Genomic DNA, 23,119 nt, shown 5'->3' on the forward strand with positions numbered 1-23,119 from the left:
TAGATTACAGTGAGTATGAATGAGGGCTTCACAAAGACCTGAGCTGGCATGCTTTCTGCCGAAAAAGCACAGTGTTGCAATTTACTTTTCTTCACTGGGTCATGGAAGGCACATTAAAAATGATTGGATGTCATTCTTACTTTTACAGATTATATATTAATTGATTTATTATGTTTGTTTTTTTTATACTTGTGGAAACTGGTTATTTAGTTTGCACCAAGTGATACCAATGCTATTGTCATGAAATGTGATCAAATTCATCTGTACTTTAAAAAATAAGGCTGGTGATAGTCTATATTTTTCTTAATAACTGTTTGGCTATTTGTAATGCAGCTGTATGAAAGCCTTGGAGAGCCTGTGTAACTGGGGTGAGGTGGTCCACATGACCTCGCTTTGTGTCTTAACTCAGACATTTCCACCTAATGAGGCGGTCTGAGGGACACACAGGCTTCACAGCCAAAACCACACACTTTCACAAAGGCTATTATGCGAAGGCCATTGAGCATGCTCCTACAGTACTTTGTGGTTACTGAAGAGCTAAGAAATCCTTCAGCTGACAAAGGAAAGGTAACCACTTACAAGTCACATAAGGCTCTTTGTTTGGTATAGTTATGGCTACTTCAACCCTAATTATATAATGACAAATATAGTACAGTGAATGAGGAAGAACTCTTCAAAGCGATGACCTTTAGAAAAGGAAAGTTTTGAATAAAGAATTCAGATCAGATACAACTTTAGATTCAATTTTTCCACTACTATTTATCCCTACAGCTGGCATTTCTAGCCCTGGATATTTTCACATTCAAGACTGTCCTAATGCTTTAAAGATTGTAAATGGGTGAAATATTTGCTCCACTTCCATATGTAACTTTCTCTTTGTGTACTTTTCATGCTGTCTCCACACCAGAAGACATAATCAGTTCACTCTCAGTTTAACGAATTCAAAATGCAAAAACAAGTGGTGGGAACAGATCATCCAGTGTCAGTTACTTATTATAGGCTGATTATAACAGATGTTCCAAACGTTGAACTGAGCGTGAACTGATTGAACTGAACCATACGGCCTGAAAGGACACTTGGCCAACACTGACCTCAAGTGGTCAAACCAGGAAACTCAGTACTATCTGGAGTGAGGGACATCATATTCTATCAGTGTGTATGTGTGAGTGTTAAGAACAAGTCAAGGGGCCAAACATTTAGTTTAATAACCATGTTGTTGAGAGTATTATTAATTTTGATAAGATTCAAACTGGTGAACATAAAACTCTGAATGACTTCATATATTATTATTGGCTGCAACTCTCATATACAGTAAATACACCCACTGAGCACTTTATTAGGAACACCATATTAATACTTGGTCTCGGGGCCTCCCTTTTCTCTCAAAACAGTCTCAATTCTTGGATGATGTTTCCATGATGTTGGAAACATTCCTTAGAGATCCTGAACCATGTTGACATGACTGAATCACATAATTTCTGCAATTTGTCTGCTGCACACTCTTGCTGAGAATCTCCCGTTCTACCACATCCCAGAGGTGTTCTATTGGCTTCAGATGTAGTGACTCACCACAGTTTTTAAGAGTGGTTATCTGAGTTACCGTAGAACATTCTGTCAGCTCCAACCAGGCAACGTTCTCCTCTGATCTCTCTCATCAACCTCGTGTTTCTGTCTGCAGAGCTGCCGCTCACCGGATGTTTTTTTGTTTGGCACCATTCTGATAAAACTCTAGAGACTTGTGCATGGAAATCTCAGGAGATCAGCAATTTCAGAAATACTCAAATGGTTGGTGAGTGTATAGTACATAGAAGTTTTTGTGAGGAATTTAGTCATGCAAAACAATTCATCTTTATGGAAAATAACAAACCATTGACTGTGCTTCAATGGGCCCAAATGGCAGAAATATGAATTTGTGTGTCACTTCTTCCCATTAACAGTTACATTTCTTCACGCAACATTTGGTCTGAACAAGCTGAGCTGACAAGCACCCTGAGAGTGGAGCTGTTGGATCGTGTCTAATGTGAAAAGGGCAGACTCACCTCAGGAGATTTACACCTGGGGCTTTCTGTTATTCATCCACTATTATCTGTCACTGTTATTACCATTTGCAGCTAATTAAAGAGTAAAATATTTCTCCTTAATTAATTTCTAACCCTACAGTTCAGTTTCCATAATGTGTGTAATACTTCATGGAAAAAGCCCAAAAAGTTCTGGTGTGACTTTAGACCTTGATTCAAACAGGTTTTTTGAGAAGGCTTTCACCTGTTCATGTCTCAGCACTTTCATAAACCAAGACAATGTAGGTTTTTTTTGTAGTCTCTAAAGAACTCTGTCTCTGAGCATGGAATTTTTCTTAGTTTTTTAGCTATCTTGCTCTAATTATCTGGTTTGCCTGCTTGGTAGTAGTGGGCCATGAGCAGTGTTTGAAAGTGAGTTGAAGGATTAGTGCTCTGAGTGGCACAAACCACAGCTGGAGCACGGAAGATCAGGTGAGGTTTTGTTTCTACTTGTTTTGTTCTATTATCATTTGCAGAAACAGCATTGCCATCTGTTCTTCTGAATATATTGCTCCTGGATGAATGACCTTAAAAGGCACCCATGTGTAACTTTTCACCCATTCTACATCATCAAAGATAACAGATAACATTTAGTGTCGCACTCGTGAAGTTGCTTCATTTGACTGCTGTTGCTATGTTGTTAAAATCTTGACTGGCCGGGCAACGTGAATGCAAATACTATTTAATAAAGTGACAAAGACCGCCAGGACAGGACAAACCATATAAACGTATTTGGGGAGCAGAATGAGCAGCTTCAGTTTTAATTTTCCACCACATTTTAGCAAAAAAGATTGATATAAAAATAAAGATTTCAGCTGCAAGACAAAAAACATTTTGAGTTATCTTTTTTTTTTTCCTACAGATACACACACAATAGAGTCAGCTTTCAGAAAATGTGAGTCAGATCTCAAAAGCATTCATTTATCAAACATCAAAGTTAATCATGAAGCTGCAAACAAGGGGGATATTTAAAGGGACAATTTTCCTTCAATCTCAGAGAAGTGGGTGCTAAGGCAACTTCGGTGGATCATTAGTACAAAATATCCAAGTTTTGTCTGTGGGCTTTGTAAATTTTGATGAAATAAAAATGTAATCTACTGCACCAGACCTATGAATTCCAGGTCTGGTGTTATAAGTTTTCAGTGTGCCGATCAGAGAATAAAGCACATTCCTTTAGACATACAGCTTCTTTCTATACGTAGGTAATTTCAAAGTAATACAAATGCTATTCTCTTGAGAAGAATAAAAAGACCAATTAATCATACCACCTTTTTTAGCAAATGCTATGCCTCAAACATCACACAATATCTTGCACACTATTAACCCAAACCAACACCTGATAATTGCATTGTTTCAACATCCTCTAAAAGAGGCAAACATGAAGAACATTAGAAAATAAGAATATTATGAATATGCAAAAATGTTATTGGTGTAAGATATTATTCTGCAAAGGCGGAAATGAACACAAAAGGAACAAAGTAAGATAGAATGAAGCGAATCATTTGTCCACAGGCGCCTGCACGTACATCAAACGGGCAAAAAAAAAAAAAAAAACCTGTTCTGCTTCAAAGACTGCAGAGTAAGTATGATTTTAGACCAGCTTGACTAGGAACAGGGAGAAAAACAAGTTGTATGTGAAGTTAAGGTACTTAATAATCGAGTGAACACAGAGCCACAGTCACCATGCCATGGCCGTATGAGAATAATGTCTGACTGTGTGAAAGTGCAGGCCTGAAGGTTTTTCTCTGCAGGGTAATGTGTTCCAACTAAGTTCATACCAGCAGAGCCACAAGGGTCGCCTGAGCTAGAGAGAGGTTAAGGCGTTTTGTGAGACGCGTGAGTGAGCATGCACACTTTTATTTGTCTCTTTGGGAGGATCAAAAAGTCCTCACAGGAAAATTGTAAAGGACTTCTGTGTGGATTCTAATAAAAATGCAATGTTAATTTCAAAGGCCCTGAAAATCTGATTTCTTAATCAGCCTCTTATTGTGAGCAATGTGATCCTATGACATACGATTGTCCATTTTAGTTATTGCACATAACAGAGTTCCGATTCAGTGGTGTGAGAAAAAGGTGATATCGTGTATATGTGCACCAATCAAAATGTACCAATATTTCAATCAAAATGTGATAACAGGGGTGGGGTTGTTTTCTTGTTGAACATGTTTTCATGTTTAATCAAATCTGATCAAACCTCAGCTACATGATTAAGCAGATTAACATTTTTGAGTGTTACACTGTTAATTAATAATAAATAACAATATTTTTAAACCATAACTTGCTCATTTATTCATTAATATTCAATTATAACATTTGAGTTCTAAGTTTTCAGGGCTTTTAAGCTCTTTGTGTAAAGGCTGGAATAGGCTAACAATACAGCAGGAGTACAGTAGGTCAATGGAATATCCCAATTATTCACTAATGTTAGTTAACACTATAACAAAACAAAACAAAATAGTATATAGCTAAAACTATTTTCTTAGAAGACACCAATTTCCACACACATTAGGTTCCTCTGCAGGCCGAATAAACCTTCCATAACTGTTTATATCATTGCTATAAGAAATATCATGGGATTTATCCCTCAGTACAATATGATCTTATTACAACCAAAGAGGAAAACAGATATATTCAGGGGTGAAAATTGATAGCTGGTGTAATAAGAACTGCCACCAGAGGCAGCAGAGCCCTATAATAAAAGCGTTAGGAGGCATGCTCAACAGGAATGGTCGAGTGACACCTACATTTACTAACACAGATTATCTCCATCTGTCTCTCATGGACACATCCATTTACAAACATGCACACACACTCACAGACACACACGCCCGTTCAAACTCTTTACTGAGCACAAAAGGCTTTCAGATGGCTTCATTAGTAATCCCCTCCTCAAAGCTGATACCGATCAATACCGGCCCCCATTGCAGAGGGGACCGAAATGAGCATCGCACCCTCCAGTGATAACAATGGAGATGTTTGCTGCCTGTAATTGCATTTCCAGCGCCACAGCTGAAAGGGCCCGTCAGCTGTAAGTGGACCGTATTTACACAACAAATTACCCAGGAGAGAGGGTGGGCGAGGAGAGGAGAGACTTGCAGACTCTCACACTGCAGTGGACAGGTAGAGAGGGGAATTATGGGTGTTACGGGCCATTTTTGAAAGGGAGAGAGGACTGTTGCTGCTCCACTTTTGCCTCCCCATATTTCTTTGCAAACAAGCTCTCAGAAGTCATGTTAGTGGTGCTGCATCAAGCATTTTTAAACACACAAACATTGGTGTAAAATTATCTATCACACACTGTAATCAAAAACAGGGCCACAGTCAAGGTAACTGATCTAAATCTTCCATTTATGTTAATGTATAAAAAAAGATCTTATTTCCCAGTTTATTTGTTTTTCAATGACGATACCGATCTATGAATCTTTATTTCACTTTTCTGTACATGTAGCACCTGCTAGAAATGGCTTGTCTGTGCAGATTACACTCATTCCACTGCTATCATCATTCTGACTTGGAAATTGTAGTTACCGATATTAAATCACTGATAGGAAGATGCTCATCTGCATCAAGGCAAGAAAAAGCAACCCTTCTTATCATTAATGATTCAGATTATGCGTGCTAATTCTGCTGATGATTTGTAATGAAGCATTACATTTTTTGATTGACAGGAAAATGTGACACATCACACCTTTAAAATAACATTGAGTTAAGTCACTGTGATCCCAGGTACTCCAACACAAGAAAAAAAAATTATTTTCGTTTCCTATTATGGCCGAGTGTGTGTGGCAAGGAACACGTGGCCCCTTTTAACACGATTTGTCACTGAGAAGGAAACTGAACTCAGGCGGTAGATCCTCCACGCCTTTAGACCAGCGTGCTATCAAATTTCATCGCGCTTCACAGTTAGAGAGGGAAAATCATTTTCTATTAATCATGTTTGTTCAAGACTGAGATGTCCAAATGATTCAAATGAGGTTAAGGTGCGAATGTGTTTCACATTCTAAACTGCAGTTCTCTCACCACATTGAGAATAATACTACACGTCATTAATTCCCATGCCATTAATAGACAGTTCATCTTTAGATCCACCAAACAACCTTGGGGAATATACTTTTTTCATATATATATATATATATATATATATATATATATATATATTTTTTTTTTATTTTTTATTTTTTTTGAGACACTGAAATGAATGAATTCTAAGCTCACATTTGTCTGCAGTTCGGAGATGGATGAAGCAAAAACTTCAGTTAATCCACAATTTACATTTTTCAGCGAAGTAAGTAAGAAATCTTACTCTAACAGAACACAAGGAAATGCTGATTTGTCCTTTCTCTCCTTTTTCTGGGTGAACCACTCAGATGCAAAACTACATGACAGCCTCTTAGAGTTTTGTTTGAACAGTTGATTCAAATCCTTCGGAGTGTGAACAATGATCACACTCCATGAAAAAACAAAAGCAAATTTGTTGTATAAAATGTACAAGTACTTCAAATTGTAGTTGTGGTAAAATGGGGTTCCAAACATCACTGATATGAAAGATACGGCTGTACTCTACATGAGTAAACATGCACTGTGCATATTATATCTGCCTATGATTTCAATATGGCAATGTCCATTTCCTCTATCTGACATTCTCATTATATTTAACGCTATTTATTGGCCAGAACATCAGCCAAGACATGCACTAGCAGTGCTAGGACCATCTGCAGTGCAATGATAGCCGCTTCCATTAAATGTTTATGATGGCACTGCTGGGTTTGTCTAAGAGTGTGAGGTGACAAATACTGTTCTGGCTTAAGTTGACCTTCAGATAAGAAAACTCGTCTCTGCTGGGAACGTGATATCAGTCAGTGGAGAGAGAAACGTGCAAACAGACAGGAGAGCAAATTATGTATTTTGATATTAGCAGGTGATTATGGGGATAAGTCATTGTTCATGAGTTTTCCTTGATGAAGTGTTTGAGTAGATAAATTGATGGAGTTCATGTGTTTGTGGATATTAGTATCCTGTCATGAATACTTGAGTGTATGTATTTAGATGTGTGTGTGTGTGTGTGTGTGTGTGTGTGGGTATTGGCATGGATATGTGTGTGAGAGTGCATGCAGTAGGTTGTAGATATTGCATATTTGGTCCAAAATCTGTGAATGTGTGTGGGCATGTGTTCACTCCTCCTCTGCCTCCTTGCTAGTCTCCACTGGGGGTACCAGCAGCAGTTCACATCAGGCTGCTCTTCATTCCCCCTCTGCCCTGTGTGTGTGATGTGCACAGCGTCAGAAATTTACAGAACCATAAATAAAACCATAAAACAGCAGTTTCCCCTCCTGCTGCCACACTGCACCACTACAGAATACATACACTTTTCATTTCCCCTCTGTAAGACCTTGGTGAGGAGGAGCGAAGGAGAGAGGGAGGATGTGAGAGGGAAGAAAGAGAGTTTGGTGAGAGGCAGCATTATGTGGAAAGGTGTAGCAGAGGAAAACAGTGAGCGGGAACATATGTAGAAAGGGGATATGAAAGAAAAAGCAAGACAGCGAGATAAAGGGGGAATAGATTAATTTCTTTGAGCTGAATCCCTGAAAGAATGAGACAAAAACATTAGGCGAGTGTACAAGCAGAAAAACATAGGCAGGGAAAGAAAAAAAAAAGAGATATGAAAAGAATGGAAGGTCAGGGTACATGTTTGCATCTTGAGAAAGAGAGAAAAGGAGAGATCTTATAGTAGAGATGTCTGCCTCTGGCAGGGACACTGGGTAAGACCTCACTGAACCAAGTTTGTCAGACACATCTATCTGTTTGACTACAAGATAAAGTACATTGCTTTGCCCTCCTTTGAAAACAATCCTTTCCTGTATTTAGAATGCTTCCTGAATACTGAATTCTCAGGCAGCCCACACTGCTGAAGGCTTAAGCTGCAACGCTTCATCTCAGAAGCAGAACAAAACTTTAAAGGCAGTCCTGTCAACATATTCTTAGATTTATTTTTTCTGAATTCATATCAAAATGTTTTTCCCCTGCTGTTTCACATCTTCAAAATGGGATCCAAATGACTCGCCTATTTTTCTAATAAGGCTATTGTGTGTTCTCGGAGAGTTTGAACCAAACATCACAGCACAAAACGTCACTTAAAACTTCAACACAAGGAAAATCCCTGCTGCTTTAGTCAATACAGCATACATTATTAGAGTCTTCACAAAGCATGTTTACCTCTTAAAGCAAAGGGGCCTAAAAGGAAGGCTGTGTAGAACTATTTTCATCACTGTGTGCCCAACGAGTGTTAGAGGTGCTTTAAGATGTTATCAAATTAACTTTTCTGCAGCCTACTCCGCGAGTCTTGGTTAATTAAGCTACATGCTACACATTATGCATGTCTAACTTGTCAAAATACTGCATTTCTATGCTCTCAGTGACTCTTCATGTTCGGAATGTAACTAAAAATATGGAACATGTAGTAAAGTGCTTATTAAAACATTCAACGCTCTCATTTACATGCCGATGTGTTTGTGAAGGCTTACATTTCATAAACAGCATGCTCTCATTAACAGTGAGGGCAAGCTTTCTAATCTTACCCAAAGTTTACTTTTAATTAAGATTTCTCAATTGCTTCGGCTCTCTGAGAGACTTAGCCGCCAAAATCCATCTGGGTTCACCTGTTTTTTTTTTTTTAATCAAACTTAGCACCTGTCAATTTTGTTTTTGTGCTTGTGTTTCTATGTGTTTCATGTTGCTCTAGTTTATGTGTTGATGTGTGTGTTCACAGGTGCTGTTGCTCTGAAATGTTGCATATGTCCCTGTGTGTGTGTGTGTGTGTGTGTGTGTGTGTGTGTGTGTGTGTGTGTGTGTGTGTGTGTGTGTGTGTGTGTGTAGCACTGGGTCATTTGAAGGTCCTTTACCATTATGATGACATTTTAAACACTGCATTTGGATAATAGCGAATGTAGCTGTGTATTAAGTGTGGTATTTGGAAGGGCTGAGGAAAGACGGAGTGAAAGGTATAAGGAAATGGATGAATGTATAGATGGAAACGTCTGTGTGTGTTTGTCTCAGACTCAAACATACATGAATATTTGTGTGTTTATGTATGCATGTGTCAGGTAGTGCGTAGTATGTGTGAGCAATATGGATAAAATGTATATGTAATTTTTTTATCATGTTGGAGATACAGAACAAATATAGATACAGGACAAATCATAGAGACCACTTACAGATAAAATAATCAGCAGTGATTTACACATTTATCTACTGTGATTATGTATATAAGTATGTGATTAAGAATACACTGACTGTCTTCATTAACCTTCTTCATTAAAACAAAATGACGGGGTATATCATCTAAACCCACATGAACAAATGCACAGTCTTCCCCTGTTGCATTAATGCAATTTAGTATTTGCTTGAGCAATGCCATTGTCAGACTTGAAAAAACTCTGGCACATTAATTATGTACTATGCTACATAGCAGCCACTCTTGGCTTATTTTTTTGCTGTGTCATTTGGAACTGGGACCTGTGTTATAAAAAAACCCCAACTCAGCTAGGACTATAGTCTTAATGATTATAACTCCAAGACGTGTGTATGTATGTGCATGAGAGTCTGATGTTTGTTAGTGTATGGATATATGACTCTGATTATGCTGAGTTATAACGAACAGGGGTGGAACTGGTGTTGTGGAGTACTAGGAGCTTATTTGCATATCAAGCTGAATGGAAACTTTATAGAGGAAAAACCTCCACAGCCTGTCATCAGTGGGCTGACAGCCATTGTTCATGGTTCATAGAAGTTTCTCTCTCTCTCTATCACATGCGTAACACACTCACATACACACACACACACATATATATTAGCATTCCCATACATAAAAGCAAAGGAACACACTGTGAAATGCAAACAAGAGCACAATGAAATAACCACACACACACACACACACACACACACACACACACACACAAATATAAAACACAACCATTTAAAAGAAAAGATACATTCATACTCAACCCCCCCCCCACACACACACACCCACCCACACCCCCACCTCCCCAACCACACACAATGACAGCTATTCAAATTTGTTGTTCATTATGATCCATGCTAAGCCAAAAACACCATGATGAAGCAGGTTTCACCCGACACAATCACACACACTGTGCCAAAAGCCATAACTCAGCCTGCGTTAGGATGAAGGCTTTTTAATATTAAGCTATTAGATGGGAGAAGGCTGAGTCACAAAGAGATGACTAAGGATGTTTTCCAAACACCACACGCACACTGGGACACACACATATAGGATAGTAGATGTCAGTCACAGATGGAGACCTATTGTCTAGCTGACCTTCCTATCCATAATCATCCATAAGGGCTTTGCTATTTACTTGTGGGAATAAAGTTTTGTGGTGATTTAAAAGTCCTCCAAATGCACACTTGGAGGAATTTCATCTGTTGGGCTCTTGACCCCAATTTAGTTCTTAAGGAACATAATAGATGGCTGCCAGTGAGAAGCATAATGGGAAATGGGTGTTTAAACACAAAGCATAAAGCCTGAGGCATGTAATGGCCATTTAAACTGTGGCTGCCATAGTTTTGAATGAGCTCAACAATGTATTTCAAAAGCACTGGAGAGATGTTTATGTGTGCAGGAGTTTAGATTAAGTCTTAAAGTTGCAAAAAATGTTATCATGGACAGTGAAATGTATCAGCAGAGGCCTCTGACCTTTAACTCACGACAAAGACTGAGCTCCAAGTACAGGTCATAATCAAAACTAAGATATTTTATATATGATAATAGAAAGTCCTGAATTAAAAACATTAGCATAAAATCTGTAAAACAGCTTAAAATGTACCAAAAAAACAGGCTGATTTAGACCGGATAGTTCCACATCTTCAAGTAGCACCGTGGTAGAACATTAATTGAATATAATCCAAAATGTAACATCACAAATTAAGAACCTTTGTCTTCTGGTGTCAAGCCCTAGGAGACAGCAGTTATACTGATAGGCTTGTCAAAGATCATAACATTGTCATGTCTTCAAAAATGTGTTTTTCACTTTAAATATAAATAGGCCATATAAGTTATGGAAGACAGCTGTTCTCGAAAGCCAGAGGCAACAGACTTAATGTGTGGACCATTTAAACTGAGCACAATGTGCTTGATGAAACATTCAGTCTTTTTCATAACTTTCATTCACAGTCAATGTGCAGGTGTCTATTTAGCTTGAGTTCTTTTAAGGTTTTATAGGAATCCTTTTAATGAGTGCAAAAGAAAGTTTTATCTCTCAAAAGTAGCCTTCATATCAGTAATGTAAATGCACTGAACAACTCTACAAAAGCAATATCCATAAAAGCAAAGGAAAAAGGAAAAAATAAAAAAAATTAAGCCAAGACTGAACCTTCTGACTGATCCTGGCTTTTAAAATATTCGAGTCCAACTCACCAATAAAGAGTTACTAGACTTGGGCAGATTCAGGTTAAACAGTATCAATTGATCCATGCTTTTGAGCAGCAGCATTATCAAGGCCTACAGAACCTACATCAGACCCCTACCTCTCCTTCATACACCCACTCCCACTGCATTTCCCCCGATATCCAACCTCAGCACGATGGCTCAGCTTCTAATCATGTCAAGGGATAATGTTAGCTGAAAACTTTCAGAGTGAATATTACTTTCATAGCAGATACCTCTAACAGATACATTTAGTTGCTGATTGGTTTATATAACAGTTAAAAATGTTAATAACAGTTGTTTTTGGTAAGTTAAATATATAATTCCTTACTGGTACACATTGAATGAGCTTGTCATTACACAATATCTTTAATCTTTGTGTATTTGGCTTTAGGGTAAGGTGTCATTAATTGCTAGTGGTAATAGACAATCTTTGCTGCATGCTATTGATGCTTGTGTCTGGTCCTTGTGATGCACAGGGGAAAAAAGGAAGTAAAAATGTTTTGGTGTGTGTTAAGAAACACAATGGCCTTGGCATTATGGATTGTTTCTCATGCTAAGTAAAAAAGGATGAAAAATGCTAAATATAATACATTAACATCAATTCATTGACATCCCAATTACAGTAGCCTCCATAGTAACATCAGTGTGCTATATCAGTGTGTGTATGAGGTTTACTGAGCTGAATAAATCTCCAGCTCTGTGACATTTAATGCTAAACACTGCAAAACATTATTATCAGTGTAAATAAGTCTTTAATGCTAGAGAAAGTGAAAAGAATACCCCAACCTCCACATAACTGTAGGCATTAATGTGGTAAACATGTGGTACATTCACACATGCACACTGTGATCTAAAGGTTGCTTTGCTAGAGCTGAACATGTCGGTGGTTTCCAGTGGGTGACTCCTCTCCTCCTTTCAAGGCCGTGGAGACTCAATGACATCCCTTTATGTCAGATTAATATTACAGTAGTTATTTGCTGTGGGTGGTCCAGTGCCACTTATTTTCTGCAGGGTCGAGGTGGGTAGAGTAAGGGCAATGGAATGCACAACAGCAAAGAAAATGAGCAAGGAAAAGTCGAGGTTAGTGCTACTTAATGCAAATAAATTTGTGGGGGTCTTAAAGTGTAGGCAACACCAATGAATAATCAGAACCTGGGCGACAACAGCTTATTCTGGGTTTATGTACCCAGGCATGACCAATCAAGAAAAATATTTAAAGTGCAACTAATTGCAAGACTTTTTAATGTATTCTGGAACAAAATAAGGCCCATATGTAACTATTAGGTGGCACAGGCGTACAGTGATTAGCAGTTGCCTCACAGCAAGGTTTTGAGGATGCAAACCTGCCAGCTGGCCGGGACCTTTCTGTGTGGAGTTTGCATGTTCTCCTCGTGCCTGCACGGGTTTCCTCCGGGTACTCTGGCTTCCTCCCACAATCCAAAGACATGCAGGTTAGGATTCTAAATTGCCCATTGGTGTGAATGTGATTATGAATGGTTGTTTGTCTCTATATGTCAGCCCTGTAATAGACTAGACTAGCGACTTGTTGAGGATGTACCCCGCCCTCACCAATGTCAGATGGGATTGCTCCAGCCCCCACGCAACCCTATAAGGATAAGCAGTATAGCTAATGAAAACCAAATTATGGTCATCATTACTGATTAATGATACTGATAATATCTTTTCTCCTTTCTTATACTCTGGACTAATTACTTTGGGATTCACTCTTAGTTTCCTAAGTTCCAACATTTTAAGAGAACTAAACAATTTTGTGTGCATATATGAAAAAAGCAAATAAAATAAAATATCTCTGAAGTAAAACCAATTCACACTGTACGTGGTTCATTTTGAAATGTCTAATGTGAACTTTAAGGGTCCCGGAAGACATCACGATTTGCATTTACAGTTATAAATCTTAAGGCTGAATTCTTTGCAGGTGGAATAAGCACATGAAGCTAAAAACAAACACCAGAATGGCTCCCACAGATGGTCGCTGTATTATTTGGTCCAAGTAAGAACAGATGCACTGCTTGACATTTAGAATAAGGACAATTTGAACAAACAAAAGTAGAGACTTCTGATGAAATGTACAAGATTGCAGCACCTCAGCAGATTAGGAGCTAAAACGAACAAAGGAACAATAAGTTAAAATAAGACATCAGTACAAGAATAAGAGATATTGAATTTGAGAAACTATTCAATTATTCAATGAAAGTTTGACAGTTAAATTCATAAAACATTACAAAGATACACATTCCCAGGGCCATCAGTTGCCGAGCCAACAAGCGGGCTATTGTACCACTAATTAAAACTTTGCACTTAATGCTCCAGTCTGAACTATGATTTGCATATTTCCTGCTTAAAAAAACATCAGAAAAGAACAATCACGTCTACTGCAGAAAGGCAGCCATCAACAGAAGACTGTAGAGCGCCTCCGTTCCCACCTCCAGGTTAACATTATTGTGGGAGGGCCGTGGAGAGCTACAAACCACAGCAGATTCGGAGGAGCCAGAAACAGAAGCCTTGAAGCATGTCTGGCAGACGTTATGGGCCACAAGAAAACTGCTGCTGCCGTGAGACCAGGGCAAGAGCAGCAGCATCAAAGAGAAACCATCCTTGACCACAAGTTATCGTCTCATTTGTCTCAATCATCTCATTTGAAAGAACTTGGACGCCTGGCAGGGTTGCGTGATCTTATTCATAGTCAGATCGTCCTCTCGTCACCCTGTGAAATTGCCAATAGCGGATATGATCGTGGGGGGTGTAGGGTGCTGGGGTGTTGTTACGTTATCCAGAGAGAAAGAGTAACCTTTCACTCTTTCTCGGATGCCCTGAGTGGGTAATAGGAGTATTCTGACAAATACATTTTATGGCTGTTATTAATTGTTTAAATAATAATAATCAGAGAAATCAAAATACTGGAAGGGGAGGCACGTAGAAACAGCTGTTTATGGCTTGTAGTTCTCACTCTCCGTATCGGTCTCTCTCTCTCGACTGTCTGAAAGCTCTACTTACAAACACGAATACACAGCAGACCAAGAAACCAAACTAAGTGATGTGTTCTGTCTGTCTGTCCGTGTATCGATCTCCCCGCTCTGTTTAATCAGAGCACAGTACCTGCACACAACAAACAGCACTTCAGGGACAGTCAGCTGGTCCGAGCGTGTGTGTGCACATGCCTGTCCATGTTGCTAGCATCGGTTATAAGCATGGGTTTTCATATAAGCCATTACAGGTTTGTACCACTCCCTACGTTTTATATTTATATTGCCCTAAAGTATTTTGTATTTGTGTGTGTGGAATAAACAAATAAAGAAACCTACCAATTGTTTCTTGAGATGTGTCTAAATTGTTGCTCAGGCATTAATGTAACTGCTTTCAATCCTTACTTAATGTAAATAATAATACTTTTAATAATGCACCAGGTTAGAGATACAATTTACAGCATTAGTTACAGTGGAATTGAGAGCTCAATGCACTGCAACTTAAGAAAACACTTGTAAATTCAGAAAAACATCTTCATCAATTTGACAACACATGTGCAGCCAATACTCACAACACAACGAAATACACAAACGCACTGCAAATATTGACAACACAACTATATATGCAAATATGCTGCAAATACTCACAACACAACTGTTTGTGAAATTTAATTGTGTGTATTTGCAGCACGTTTGCATATTTGGTTGTATTGTGTGTGTGTGTGTGTGTGTGTGTGTGTGTGTGTGTGTATTTGGTTGTTTTGTGTGTATTTGCAGCGCATGTATTGTCAAATTGATGAAGATTTGTCTGAATTTGTTTGTGTTTTCTTTGGTTGCAGTGTGTTGAGCTCTCAGAGCCATGGTTATTAGTTGTCTAAGAATCTCATTCATATCCAAATAAATTTGTTATTGTAACTTAAATATCTCTAATTGAATCCATATAGAATTGTATCAGAAATAGCACTTAATCGGGACCTTGTGAATCAGAATTGTATCGATTTGGGAAATCTGTTGCAATACCCAGCCCTTATGATAACCACACACAAATTTTTTGTTATTTCATAAACTTGTGTTCACTCTATCACATCAAAACGAAGCAGTCCAAGGCCTACAATAAACCAAAGTCATGCAGTGTAGCAATTCCAAGTTGGGTAGCATGAATTTACCCATTAAGACAAACATACAACAGGTTTACACTATGATAGTAGGTAAGAATTCTGGCTAAAGTCCCAGTAGAGAGACTGGAATAGTAAATAATACAATGTTGGGATAATTTTTAAACTAAGAGAAATAAAAAATAAATAAATAAATAGATACACAGGATAAAGCAGGTTTTTTAGCCAACTGTATAGGCAAGTATCTGCTGTGGTGAAGCATGCTAAAGAAAGAAACTGAATCTCTTCCAGCTTGTCTGCTGTTCAAACTCACTCTCCTGCAAACACTGCACCTGTGATTTCTTCTGTAATTTGATATCAAATAATTAGAATAATAAAAGTAATGAGCACAGAAGAGGAGGAGTAAATGAGGGAATGAGGGAACAAGAACTTCTTCTTCAAAAAGGAATGGCAAAGAATGCTTTATTGCAAATTGACTACATTACAGTTGAGATTGTGTGCGACTGTGTGCGTGTGCATGAATACAAGCTCCCACTAAAAGCTCCAATGTACTTCCCAACAGGTTCCGTAATCCTCCATTTCCTGCTGCGTGTCAGCATCCTCAAACGTCAAACAAACGAGATACCTGCCATCATGTCTCTTTCTCTCCCTCTTATGTCATCACATAACAACCAGTTTTTCACCCTGTACTCTTTCCCCAAAATCCTTCTTTTCTCTCCTTGCATTTATCTTTTCTGACTCAGCCACTCCTACCCTGTCACCTCTCCATTCCACTCTATCCATCCACTCCTGCTTAAATTTCACCTCACCAGACCATTTTGCATCCTGTGCACTCCGATCGTTGTGATTACGGCTTTATCGGATTATCAGAATTAGACTCAGCACCGACTGAGTTGGCAAGCAATTTAAGGACATGACCAACCATGCCATTTTTTTTTACAGGGCTAGGCTGGTGGTAACTTCAATCACTGTATGTATAGTGAATATACATACAATAAATTCTCCCATAGCAATGATTTATTTATTTATTTATCTCAACTGCAGATAGAACCAGTACTATCCCTCTCCTGTTAGGCTTTTAATGTGAAACATTTACAGGAAGTTTCACTAATAGCAGCCTAATACTGACAAAATAGAAGCAACTGGAAAAATGTAGTACAGAGAACAGCGTTTCTATCAAAAAAAAGAGAATCAGAGCAGCTGAGTGGTGAGTATAATATGAATGTGTTGTTGTACTGATGGAATTAGTGTTGTGTAATGGTACATTATGTTACTATGCATTATGTTTTGTTTGATCATTCAAATAGTGGCTCTTATGTGAGAATTATCACCATAAGAAAAGTAAGTAACACCGTAAGACATGTTCAGCCTCAGGGCTCCCGATTAAAGATGTTTATATCCAACAAATATTCTTAGAAAGTAATCTGTGGAATTAGCAAAAAGATCCTCTCCCATTTAATTTTCCTCATGCACTGAATACAAATAATAAGAATATAACCATATATTACATACCATGTGTATGTAGATTCTGCATTACCAATTATCACACAAAAGTACAATTAAGCTGACAACACTGGCCTAAAAAATGGAATTAATGCTCACCATACACATGACAAAGAGACTGCATTTACTTTTTTTAACTAGTGTTTTTGTCTTTGTGTTTCTCTTCCCTGGCTAAATGACACAAACCTAGAAGTATTCTGGAGACAGCCCTGTCTACTATATATACATATATAACTTCTATATGTGTGCTGTGTATAATGGTGTATGCATATGCTATATTAACATGAATTTTAAAGATCTTTCATGGGAAATGATTTCATTAAGGAATACTGTCCTGAGCTACTATCCAAACCCATCTTGAAATACACACATGTGCTTGAATGCAAGCTAAAACACACATGGACACATACACACAATGACACCATTCAGTGACAGTTACTTACGGGGATTTTAGCACTGATGCTTGAAAATTAAAGTAACATACAGAAGGTGATAAGTATGGTAGCTCAGTTGTCACAGCGGCTAATAATGAGAGAGAAGAGATATCAGGAGTTTGAGAGACGCATCCACAGGATGAAATTAGATGGTAAAGAACAAAGTGAAAAGGGAAATGACAGTAAAAAATTTGATAAAAGTGGAAATTATTGCAAATAGGGATTTGAGTGAAATGCAACATTCATGCCAACTCAGATGTCTGCCCATCTCTTGAGCCAACACACTGATTACCATGTTTTTATTCACAGCACATAGCAGTTACTTCATTATAAAATTGTATGCTTCCCTCCTACATTTTTACCTCTACTACACTGCAGTCACTTCATTATTTAGTGGCACACTCCCCTCCTTTAGTATCATTACCACAGTGCAGTCCTTTCATTGGACAACAGCCTCAACAAAGACTCTCTTGCACCACAGCCATCCACACAGGCTTTCTCCAGCGCCTCTGTGATGTTGCGGATCACTCTCCCTCCTTTCTCCTCTTTGCCTCACAGTTCAACAGGCTGAAGGCTCTGAAGAGTTTGCTATGCAAAGCCTGTGCATTCAACCTTTACTGCTGTGCTGGAGAACAATCAATATCAAAATGGGGTTATATTAACCTTGACAATGGTAAATTCTGAAGTTCCAAATGTTTATGTTAAGTACAATTATAGCTCTAAGACCACTACAGTACCAGTCTGTATCATACCATCTGCTTAAAAAAGGCAAGCTAAATCATTAAGGCATCTGTTCTATACTCCTTTGTTTTTAAGATGTAGAATTAAGATGAGAAGAGAGAAAAAAAAAAGAAAATTAAAATTAAACTTAAGTGTGGTCAGGGTGTTGTAGTTTATAGGGGAAGCCCTGGGAGGCATCAAGAGAACCTCAATCACACTCCAACTCAAAGTCTCCTAATGTCAGTTTGTACAATACTGGCAAGCATCGTGCTTTCCTTTAAAATCCTGGATTTAATATATGTCAAACGTATATGCCTCAATTGATCTACAAATTGCCTGTAGAAATTTCTGAGCAGATTGCTTCTGCCATGACCCTCAGGAGTTGACTGTGCTGCCAGCAGTATCTCCTTTCTTCTGGTACCACAGCGCATCAACCCATGTGCTCCAAGGTTCCCCCATCAGAAAGGTTGGCACTCTGGTGTCCCTGCCTGGCCTTCATGTCTCAAAGGTCCTGTTCCGTCCTGGCATTAACATGCGTCTCAGGTGAGCCGATCACAATCGAACAGCTCTAAGTACGTCAGTTCACACCCGGCATTAGAATGTCTCTCCACATGCATCTCAAGTGACCACTCTATATGCAAATAAACACATATGTGTTGTTTTTAGCCAATCCAAAAATGATGGACAGGTATGTTATCAATGTGTTTGTATGAGAGAGAGAGAGAGAGAGAGAGAGAGAGAGAGAGAGAGAGGAGAGAGAGAGAGAGAGAGAGAGAGAGAGAGAGAGAGAGATAAATAAAGCGAAAAAGAGAAGGGGTCAAGGAGGGGTTGAGTGACTCAATGTGCTGTGCACAGCTCTACACTGAAACTAGGTTTTAGCCATGAGAAATAGTAAAATATTTTTGGTTTAAAACTGTGGCAGGACTTATTAGACTGTGACAGAGGTCGTCAGCTGAGTAGTTCTGCTGCTGCTAAAGAGAATGTGGCCACATGTGGTCTGAGTGATCGAATCTCAACGCGCCTTGGTGCATTCAAACCTGAACTTAGAGCTGTCCACTTGTGATAATATCACTCGAGTCGGATGTTAATGCCATGTCTGAACAGAAGCAAAGGTTCATTCATGAAAACAACAAAAGTATATTTTCTCCTTTAGCTCTACTAGTATCTAAGCATGTATTTTCTGGAGGTTTTGAGATATCCACCATGAAAACTTCTGTCACTACTTCAATACAAGAGAGGTGAATGGAATTTTTCTTGTGTTACATATAAAATAGGTCCCAAGTAAAAAATGTGAAATACAGATATGGTGTATAACAACTTTCATGTCTAAATAAAGTATAACAAGGTGAATGTTTGATTTTTCTCGGGTATGAGAACATAAATACCAGTGAAAATGTATATGTACAGTAATATATGTTTTTGAAATTTTTAAACTTTCTGTTTAACCATTTGGCTTAATATGATGAAAATGAATTTGACTTTGCAAACATATCATTTCAAATCTGTCATTAAATATTACCACATACAGAATCAATATCAAGATATTCTTTTCTTCTTCTCATCCTAATTGTGTGCACTGTGTGATACTAAAATCTGTTGACGTTAAAAAGGATATTTTTTTTATTTTAAAAAATGCCTTATTGTAATGCTTAACTTATGAGCAAAAATAACAGGTTTTAATTTTATTTGGTCTATTTTGTCTGAAACATTATAGCAGTGTACAGTGCTGGAGAAAATATAAATGACAGAAACTTTCGCTCTCATGGCAAACCCAAGTTCAGCTCTGTAAGCAGACGTGAGCCGTGTCTGGTCTAATTTCACAACAACATAAATTATTGATAAACTACCATAAAAAAGAGAACACATGATATAATTAACTTGGACCAAGGGTATTTCATCTCATCCTGCATACTCCCCTTGAGTACACCAACCAGTAAAAAGTTTGCTCAATAACTGTCTACTCATCCCAAATTTACACTCTGGATCAAAACAACATGAATCATTGCAGAATTTTATTCTTTAAAGCAAGAGTTAAAACAAGCTCTGGATTCAAGCAAAAAGCCTCCTTTGGGTCAGCAAGGCTGTAATGGCTGACAGCCCAAAACTCTTTCTTTATATAAAGATCATACATTTTTCATCATAGAAATGCTTTGAACCCAAGTGTGGGGGATCATTTCAATGAACTTCTAAAGAGTCTTAGCATCACCCGAGAGTGGCACACTGGTGATTTGGGCTTCCCTGAGCAAGTTGTGTTGAACACCATGCACAAACACAAATTCAGACAGTCAAAACAATTGCACAAATCAATGAATAAGGTAAACGACACAAGATGCAATGTTGCTATGCATGAAGCAGTCAAACATTTGAGAAAAGAATTGACATTCCTAATTTTTGTTTCATATTCTGGTCCTTCCTCCCGACCCCAGAGGGAAATCATTACTTCCAGCCTTCTAAATATGCATGTGATTAATTACGCATCTTGTTATCACTGGCTAATCTGCATAGGACTCTCATGTATAAAAGTCCTTCTCATTACCATTCAGGAGGCCATCACACAGGTGTGCTGAGTAAATATACAACACATTGCAGCTGATCAAAAAATATGCACAAAAAAACAAGTTAATAAACAGGACTGGAGGCCCACACACACAGCGGCATATTCAAACAGGCATACAGACATGTTAAAACAAGCACGGACACACAAGCGTGCTCGCTCAAGTGTATAGACTCCCGGAATAGACTCCCAGAAACGTACACGCGCACATACAGACACTACGGGTGGACACCCACTAAGAAGCAGATGCATTATGCAACGCCAATGACAGAAGGTCCAGGTTTCCCTCATACGGGCGGCAGTTTGGTCTGTGCCAACTCATTAAGAACACAGCTGGCCATAAGGCTTAGAGTGGGGCAAGACCACAGGGGTCCTCAGATGGTTGTCTGATTGGATTTTCAATGTTCAAGAACATAAAAAGCTCATTGTGGCAGGTAAGTGTCTTCAATATATGACATGTATTAAAAATGCAGCCTCATTTGACTGGAGCAAAATAAGCATCTGCACTTTACAGTATCTCATTATGCAAAATTCAGTGGAAGTTGTTTCCACTGTGAATTTAAGTTTGCAGTATTGGCAGCAAACTGTTATTTGTAGTGAGGAGAGCAGCTTCCTCAGATGTTAAAACCCCCATGTGATATCAGCAGAGCTCCAACCTCTGCTAGAACATCAAGAATTTCTTCTCCTTCAATGTAGATATAAACACTTATCTTCAGGCTACTTACAGCCACCAGTCTCTCAACATGTATCTTGGTTACTTTGGACATTTTCACTAGCAAAATAAATAACAGTTACATAAGTTGTTTTTCCTTTCTCCTCACCACAAATCTATTTTTCTGGACCTTTTTTTTTCTTTCAATCTTACATATGTTTTACAAAAAGTTATTTTATTATGTTTTCAAGATCAAATGTGAAATTTCATACTTTATGTAGTGCCCTGCTACATTTGGTTACATTTTGTTTCTTTAAATATGTGTTTCAGTTGATAAATATGCAGCATATGTTGAAATATTGTCTGTTAAATTTCTGCTGGTGTGAAATAAGTTTGCATTAATATGGACGAATTTATATTTGATAATTTATTTGGGAAGGTACCGAAATGTCTTCTGTTCTGAATAGTCCTTGAACATCTCATGTGTTTTTTTCTTTGTTTATTTGGGTAACCAGGTGTCAATCTGTTATTAGCGAATCAGTGCCAGTCAGAGATGAGTGTCAACTACCTACCGGATTCTGAGAGGGGGTGGGACTAAAGAGAGATGAGGCTCAGGCAGTGAACGTGAGAGAACCGAGAGAAATAAAGAAATACTTAAAAGGTATGCATGGGAGTTTGTAAGCTCACATAAACAGTATAGCTATAAAATCAAGCTAACCAGGCCTCTCTGCACCCTAGTCAGAGTCATATGTTTTTGTTAAAGTAGACACATACCAAATTCAATATTTTAGTAGACTCCTACCAATTCACCTCCCATGCTAAAGGTGTTATCAGGTGTAAAGAGGTATGTCATGACAATTCTGTAAAAAATTAGAGTTGAGTAGGAGGGCTACATTTATTTGTACATTTTGTTTCTGAAGTAAAGATTCTACTGATCCTACAAACAAAGTTTAGTAACAAGAAAAGTTAGTGTGGAATTTCTGCTCTGGTGTCATTTCATTGTTATAAAGGAAAAAAGGGTGACTCACTCAGGTTCCACTTGAGTCCAGTGGTGGTTGTTTGGCATGGTCCACCTACTGGAATGAGACTGCACCAATCCCCCTCCAGGCCCGTGTTCACTTCCAGTCTGTGGCTGCCCTGCAAACACCACATCACGAGTGAAAAAATGTATGAGTATTGTCTGTGTGCATATGACAGAGTCAATGACAGGTAGAAACAAGGACAGTGAAAAGAATTAAAAGAAAAAATAAATGTGAAGCAAGACTTCTTAAACCTATTCAGCCGCAAATGAGAAACTTAGCTTCTTCGCCCAGGGTACAAAGCACATTAAAATAAATTATTGCGCTTGTCAAAGCTGCAACCCATTTTCTGTTAATACTCAGACTTAAAAGGATACATTGCCATTTTGAATTACACTCTACTGTCTGTCATAGGGAGTCAAAAGATTTTTGTTCTGACATCACATAAACATCCTAACAACTAGCTTTTCACTTGAGAAGCTGGTTATACTGCACTATTATGAAATGAATACCTCACTTGAAGTCAAGGGGGCCACTGCATTCTAAAGCGTATTTCATTATTTCATCAGAAAGAACATTATCTATCAGTGATGGTGAGGATGGTTAACAGTGTTTAGTCTTTTTGAATGGCATCTG

General features: G+C 38.3%; 1 protein-coding gene across 4 annotated transcripts in view; it reads right to left on the bottom strand.

The window, feature by feature from the left end:
- The window catches only part of tpk1 (thiamin pyrophosphokinase 1), a 70,831-nt gene that overhangs the window by 930 nt on the left and 46,782 nt on the right, over nt 1-23,119 (bottom strand). For 3 of the 4 annotated variants that reach the window (XM_056364615.1, XM_056364616.1, XM_056364617.1), the window contains exon 8: nt 22,493-22,601. In XM_056364615.1, the coding sequence (XP_056220590.1) occupies nt 22,493-22,601 (109 nt within the window). Of the gene's footprint in view, nt 1-22,036; nt 22,059-22,492; nt 22,602-23,119 lie in introns of all 4 variants that reach the window. The other variant, XM_056364618.1, reaches the window with a different exon arrangement.

Source organism: Seriola aureovittata, chromosome 20 (assembly GCF_021018895.1).
Source record: "Seriola aureovittata isolate HTS-2021-v1 ecotype China chromosome 20, ASM2101889v1, whole genome shotgun sequence".
Taxonomy (NCBI): Eukaryota; Metazoa; Chordata; class Actinopteri; order Carangiformes; family Carangidae; genus Seriola; species Seriola aureovittata.